This window comes from Etheostoma spectabile, chromosome 14 (assembly GCF_008692095.1).
Source record: "Etheostoma spectabile isolate EspeVRDwgs_2016 chromosome 14, UIUC_Espe_1.0, whole genome shotgun sequence".
In the NCBI taxonomy this organism is placed as follows: domain Eukaryota; kingdom Metazoa; phylum Chordata; class Actinopteri; order Perciformes; family Percidae; genus Etheostoma; species Etheostoma spectabile.
In genome coordinates this window covers 13,539,261-13,546,639 of record NC_045746.1, presented here as the reverse complement: position 1 = coordinate 13,546,639, position 7,379 = coordinate 13,539,261, and the positions used below count along the sequence as shown (strand labels likewise).

General features: G+C 38.5%; 1 protein-coding gene across 15 annotated transcripts in view; it reads left to right on the top strand.

The window, feature by feature from the left end:
• ptk2aa (protein tyrosine kinase 2aa) overlaps nt 1–7,379 on the top strand; it is a 62,795-nt gene that overhangs the window by 46,332 nt on the left and 9,084 nt on the right. For all 15 annotated transcript variants that reach the window (XM_032535457.1, XM_032535458.1, XM_032535452.1 and 12 more), the window contains 10 exons: nt 1,334–1,431; nt 2,036–2,120; nt 2,260–2,360; nt 2,590–2,705; nt 3,208–3,308; nt 3,668–3,757; nt 4,132–4,336; nt 4,785–4,896; nt 5,004–5,078; nt 6,818–6,925. In XM_032535457.1, coding sequence (XP_032391348.1) covers nt 1,334–1,431; nt 2,036–2,120; nt 2,260–2,360; nt 2,590–2,705; nt 3,208–3,308; nt 3,668–3,757; nt 4,132–4,336; nt 4,785–4,896; nt 5,004–5,078; nt 6,818–6,925 — 1,091 coding nt within the window. The remainder of the gene's footprint in view (nt 1–1,333; nt 1,432–2,035; nt 2,121–2,259; nt 2,361–2,589; nt 2,706–3,207; nt 3,309–3,667; nt 3,758–4,131; nt 4,337–4,784; nt 4,897–5,003; nt 5,079–6,817; nt 6,926–7,379) is intronic.

Genomic DNA, 7,379 nt, shown 5'->3' with positions numbered 1-7,379 from the left:
AGGGAGAGGTGTTTCAGTATTAGTGTTTGGTATTCAGTTTCTGAACGCTGTAGACACAAGCCAACAGTTTGGTGATGCCGTCTGAGCCTTACGTCATCATTTCACAGTAATACCGTACGCCGCGTAAAATAGGGAGGAGGTTTGACGGTATCAAAATTTGGATACCGCCCAACTGCAGTTTGAAGCTATTATTCATTTCCTGCAAATTCAGTGCCGTATGGATTATTGTATTCAATTTCTTTCTTATCATGGCATGTGTTTTGGTTATGCTGTTGTTCATGTGTTGTTTTAGTGAAATCGCTGAACTTTGTTTAGTGCCAACAGATACTTAAAGTTGAACAGAATAAGTTCCTAATGTCCAGTGGCGTGCATAAACCTCTTGAACTTATTATTTATTGCAGTTTTACTGCGTTGGTTGGCAGCTGACATTAATGCACCTCTTTAGAAATGATTCATGACAAGGCAGAAATATTGATAACACATAAATGTCAAAGCATGTGCATATCAGTTGCCAACACTTTTTTTGTTAAAAAGATTTTTGGACATACACACTGAATATAAAAAGTTGACTTCAGACATGGATACTATTATATTATATTGAATACACTTCAGATCAGTTAATTTCAGTCCTTTGAATACATCACTAAAAAGATCCAGGCCTGGGTGTTCTTCTCGGCTTTGCAGAGTGTTTTAGAAATGGCTCTTGATGTTTACATGCACAGAGCACTCCAGGTTTTAATCTCCATTAGTGATCTTATTTAGAACAACTTGTTTATGTATCCCTGTAGCCCCATTTTGATGTATCAGTATGCAGGAATAAACAGATGTTCTAATGGGACTCGTGCATGTAAACAGATTTTTATGAACCTTACATTTTGCCTGTTAAATGGGTTTACTGTATGCTGGTGTGTTTGTAATTTTGTGTGGTAGTGTGCATGTCTAGGTTTGTCAAGTTAGAGGTGTTATGGGGAGGGGCTACAATGTGAATGTGCAAACCTGGGTTGAAGGGTCTTTTTTGTTGATGATTAATGGTTTATTTTAGTCTAATCTGACTGCCAGTGAGTGGGGTTCACCAACGTGGATGATAATTTGACTGCCAATAAAGTTAGAAATCCTTTCAATCTAACTTAATCTACTTTTCTGTGATAAAACAACAATGACCTGATACCATCCAAATGGTCTTGTCCTGGTAAACCCCATCCATGTGGTTTGAGTTAAGCATGTCATCTGTGATGGGTCACTGTCATGACTCCAGTATAAAAAAAACAGGTAAATGTATAAATCTCACTTTTTACCCTTCTTTTCTGTTTTCTTGTTTCCTCCTCTCTCTCAGCACGGGATTATGAGATCCAGAGGGACAGGATAGAGTTGGGCCGCTGTATAGGAGAGGGCCAGTTTGGAGATGTACACCAAGGAGTCTATAACAGCCCGGTATGTGGAAACACACACACACACACACACACACACACACACACACACACACACACACACACACACACCACACACACACACACACACACACACACACACACACACACACACACACACACACTTTTTGTCTACCCACCAATAAATGATCAGACATGTAGGACAAATTGAAGGTGCAAAAACAGAATACGTTTTAATGTGATTGGATACAAGTTTTTCAGTCACAGAAAATTAAAGTGACTTTTATGTCCTTCACTGTCTAGTAATTAGTTATCATCCAGCTAATAAATAATAATAAATATATTTTTAAGTTAGCTCCCTAACAAGTATAAAGATTAGATTTCTTACTGCTAATTTATAAACCAAACATATTGAGTTACAAAGTTTAAAGTTCCAAATTGATAATTTCATTTTTTAAATTGTCATTTGTAGACAGAGTATTGATCTCAGTTGTTAAGGGTTTTGTCTGTTCATTACATTAATCATTGATTTAATCATATTGTGTGCATATGTTTTCTACATTGTGATATACTATCTACATCCCGTACGTACTTACTGATTTCAGCCAGCCTGATACTGTATTCATGTGTTAACATGTGTTTTGCAGGACAAAGCAGCTCTACCTGTCGCCATTAAGACCTGTAAGAACTGTACATCTGACAGCGTCAGAGAAAAGTTCCTACAAGAAGCATGTAAGACCACACTGTTTTAGCAAACCACAACTCACCCCATTACTACTGAGTGTGTTAATGTGTGTGTGTGTGTGTGTGTGTGTGTGTGTGTGTGTGTGTGTGTGTGTGTTTGTGTTTGGTGTTTGCACTTTTCTTGCAGTGACAATGCGTCAGTTTGACCATCCTCACATTGTCAAGCTGATCGGAGTGATCACGGAAAACCCAGTTTGGATCATCATGGAGCTGTGTACGCTTGGAGAGGTACGTCTGAAGATAATGTTCTCACATACGGACAGAGTAGAGTATGTGTCACATCTTGTCAGTATAGAAAGGAAATTTTTGTACGTGTAAATTGTAAATTGTTGTTGTTGCCTAGGAAAAGCCTAGTTAAGGTTTTGCTGACAGGCCATTTATCAGTGTGAGATGGTGACATGCATTTATATAGAATCTAAATATATAATTTTGTCCGTCTTTCTTTCTCTGTCTACAGTTACGTTCATTCCTTCAGGTGAGGAAGTACAATTTGGATTTAGCCACTCTCATTCTGTTTGCCTACCAGCTCAGCACAGCGCTTGCATATCTGGAGAGTAAACGCTTTGTGCACAGGTACACACACACACACACACACACAACACACCACACACACACACACACACACACACACACACACACACACACACTTTAACACTCTCAGTAGAAATGGAGTGAATTATGGTTTGCTAAAACAGTGTGGTCTTACATGCTAGATAGATTAACTAAGGAATAACTGTGGGCATATCATTACGTGTACTTGGTTCACATTGATTACGTGTACATGGTTTACATTGTTATGAGTTTTGATTTCTGACGTAATCTTAAAATAAATGTTGTTGCCTTTTACCAACACAATGTTTTTTAGTTTGAGGGGACTATATGCTGCATACATTTTATTTACTGAAATAATTTGACCAAAACGACATATACAGTTTTTAGTAAATATGAAGTAGTTTTCAGGCAAAGCTGTGGTTTCACTCTACATTCTCATACTTCTTGATAGATATTTTGCATCCAAGAAATGACAAATAACATTCATGAGTCAGACCTAATGCCTGCTAATATTGACTTACAGGGACATAGCAGCACGCAATGTGTTGGTCTCTTCAGTCGACTGTGTGATGCTTGGAGACTTTGGTCTGTCACGATACATGGAGGACAGCTCTTACTATAAAGGTAATGACACACACACACACAGCTTTGTATTATGTTATGACACAGAAAAGTGTTCACTGATGTTTTCAATGTGTCCATAACCGTTTTTAATTCCTCAAGTTTTCTGAGCAGTGCTGACCTGAGACCAGTTTGTTGTCCAGTAACACTTTTCTAGTTGCCAGTGCTTTAGCACCACCAACAGGTTACATCAGGATACTGCAGTTTATCTGGACACGTTGCACACGTTGGCATGTTTTGAAAACCAACTCTTCTTCTAGTCTCTATTGCCCTCTGAGTTATTGCAAAATTTACCAGTAACCCGATGATGAATTTCTAATGTAATGTAGTCATAAAAACATATCTGTTTCTGTTTGTCTCAGCTTCTAAAGGTAAACTTCCTATCAAATGGATGGCTCCTGAATCTATCAACTTCAGAAGATTCACCTCTGCCAGTGATGTCTGGATGTTTGGTGAGTTATGATAATTTATGTCTGTATGCTTGTGTTGTGTTATTTTGAAAACATAATTACTAGGGCTGTCAATCAATGAAAAAATGTAATCGTTCTGAATGTACTTTAAAAGGGATATCTTTGGTATTTGAGACTCAACTACTCCATAGGTAACTCAATTCACATCAATAATACATTAAAATAACTTTAACCTTGTATGGAGAACCAACTGGAAGGGCTTTAAAACTCAACTTGCCATTCAAAAGACCCTTTTCTTTATCCATTTCTTTTGGCTGCTTGTACCCTGGTTCCCACGTTGTGATTGCCCTTCTACAGTACCATCATTCTATGCCATCTAAGGAAACATCCCTACGTCTGTTTGTTCCTCTCGGTAGGTGTGTGTATGTGGGAGATCTTGATGTATGGCATCAAGCCTTTCCAGGGTGTGAAGAACAATGACGTAATTGGCAGGATAGAGAACGGCGAGCGATTGGCTATGCCTCCTCAGTGCCCGCCCACCCTCTACAGTTTGATGACCAAATGTTGGTCTTATGACCCAAGCAAGCGACCGCGATTCACTGAACTCAAAACACAACTCAGGTAGTAAAATGTTTTTTGTCAGTTTGTGATTACAAGTGCTTGTATGTTGAATATATACATGTTATATACATGATATTCTCATAATACATGTTACATGTTGCATGCTTATTCTTTAATGTTGCCATGAGTAATCTTTTTTAAATTCTATTAGTAAAGATAAAGAGTAAAAGCAAGGATTAAAAATGCTCAATGACTAAGACATGAAGCTTTTTGTTTTAGTTTGATGAATGCGCCTTTTTTAGCTTGGGATTTTGCATTTATCAACAGATATTACATTAATTTAGTTTTTCTAGTATTTCTCCAAATGAACAAGAATGTTCCTTTGGATTTAATTTTCTATATTGTAAAGATTCATTGTCTTGTATTTTTTTGTTCTATTGGTCCACCTATTCACATAAAGAAGAAGAGCACTTATTAAGATGGGTCCTTTTGTGTATAACTTTTGTAGCACCATACTGGAGGAAGAGAAACTTCAACAAGAGGAGAGACTTCGAATGGAGATGAGGAGACAAGTCACGGTGTCCTGGGACTCAGGAGGGTCTGATGAAGCGCCGCCTAAAGTACAGCTAAATTATCTCCTCACTGTTTCGCTCTGATTCTTTTTTGTTTTTCAGTACATGTGTTTGGCATGGCTGATAATCACAAACTGTTCTCTTTCTGTCTGCAGCCCAGTAGACCAGGTTACCCAAGTCCTCGTTCCAGCGAAGGCTTCTTCTCCAGCCCCCAACTCAACCACTTCCCGGTACAGCACACGTGCACACACGTACACATGTACACACACACACACACACACACACACACACGTGAGGATACTGTGCTCCCCTTTTCCTTCTCATTCACTGTGGCTGCTGGGAATCAAAGCAGTACTTTGACTTCCAGATGTTTTAGGTGGCAACATCAGCAGAGAAGATTTCAGGACCCTTTTAAAGTCTTACAGGAACCTTTTAGGACCAAACACATACTCTAACCTATTCAGAAAAGGTCATCAAGGAAAACACCACTGATGATGGTGAAATGCGGATGAGGTCTGGAAAATATGAATAGAACCTTTTTAAGAAGTTAATAGATTAATTAAACAAGATTATTGCTAAAAATAATACGTTTTTTTATTGTCAGACCCTGCCATCTCCACTATTTGATGGAAAGATAATTGATAGTGGGCAGTGTAGAAATTCAGCACACAATAAAACTTAATATTGACTAAGTTAAGCTCTGGAAAAAGGGCAAGGAGTATTAAATCAAAACTTTGTAGGAATGCTGTCCAATCTTTAAAACGTACCATTACATTTTCACCCTACAACATTGGAAACTTATTTTGTCAGGGACTAGGATTCCATTTGTCTCTGAAATGACCGGGTTGAGCACTATCATCGCAATAAAGGCCGGCCCAGTGAAGCCCTCATCGAGTCTGAGTTAACTCAGAAGACAGACTTTGTTGGAAGGCAGCAAGCGTGCACTGCATGTGTCAAAGTCAGAAAGAGAAATGTGAGGGCAGAGAAACTGAGAGAGACTTTCAGTGCAGTTAATCCTCTCCTCATAAACCGAGCAGACAGCAGGCATTTCCTGTAGTCCTAAAGCCACACGCCACACACACACAAATCAAAGACTCTCCAGCTCTTATGGCAATAAGCAGCTCTCTCTCGTCCTTAAAAGGAGTGTATAATTTGAACTGCTATTTAAGTCAAACTTGATCATATCACATGTAAGAATAACATCTGTATATTGGTATATATACAGTATATTGGTAGCATCTGTTACACACCAGATTGAGAGCAGCCAAAGTGCCATACAAGAACTCCCATAATTCGTTAAGGCTTTTTGCCAAATCAGGGCTTGTTTTATAAACAGTACTAAGTGTTATTGGGATTATTTCATGATTAGTCATCGGTTAGTTACTTCGGTTCTGTTGTGATTCTAAAAACCTTTCTATGAGTCTTTTTGAAATGTTTGTTCGCCCTCAATTCTGCTGTTTGTCATTAGTTTGTTTAACTAAAGAACATTCACAAAGGTACGGCTACATGTTCTAATCCTTCCCTGTCTGGATTAGGGCAGTTTGAGATAACAGTCAATTAACAGTGTTGTTACCTTCATGTGTCTTCCTTTACTTAGTATTTCAAATATGTTCTAACTTCTTTTGCTTTTAATTGAGTTGTTGCTGTTTAGTTTTCTCTTTTTGTTTTTCTCACCCCAACAACATTGTTGGAGCTGAAAAATGACACAAACAAACTACAAACTATGTTATGGTTAGATTTTATACCACGTAAAGGTAAACAGTGACCAGTTAATGTATTTTGTTATTGTTCGTATGCTCCTAATAATTCTTCAGAAATTGGTCTTGTGCTATCAAAACAACTATAAAAACTTACCATCATTAACCATCTTTTATGTTCTCATTCTCTCTCTCTCTCTTTCTCTTTCTCTCTCTCTCTCGCTCTCTCGCTCTCTCGCTCTCTCTCTCTCTCTCTTTTTGTTCACCTCCAGCCATCAGCCCATAGTGGTGTTGGAGGAGTAGGAGGCAGCTACCCTCCTTCTGATTCCTGGAATCAACACAGACCTGAACACATTGCACTGTGGAGCCCTAACATGGAGGTATGCACACTCAGTCATAAAGGACATTTGACAGAAATGACATCTATTACATTTTCGCATGAAGTGGTGAAAGCAGACGTTTCCATAATTTGCTTGACATCTCATCCACTCGATTATGGCTGAACCAAATGTGTCACAATGTGCTGATATTTTCTTAAGCTCACACATTATTCAATTCAATTTCAATTCATTTTTTTTATAGTATCATATCATACCAAGAGTTATCTCAAGACACTTTACAGAGTAGGTCTAGATCACACTCTATAATTTACAAAGACCCAACAATTTCCCAGAAGAAAGCACTTGGTGGGGCGGCCTCTAGCTCACCCAGTAGGAGCGTTTGCCCCATGTAGGCTGAGTCCTGCAGCAGCCGGGTGTCATCCCAATCTCTCTTCCCCCTTTCCTGTCTATCTACGTTCACTAATAAAGGGAAAAGCCCCAAAAAATATACTTA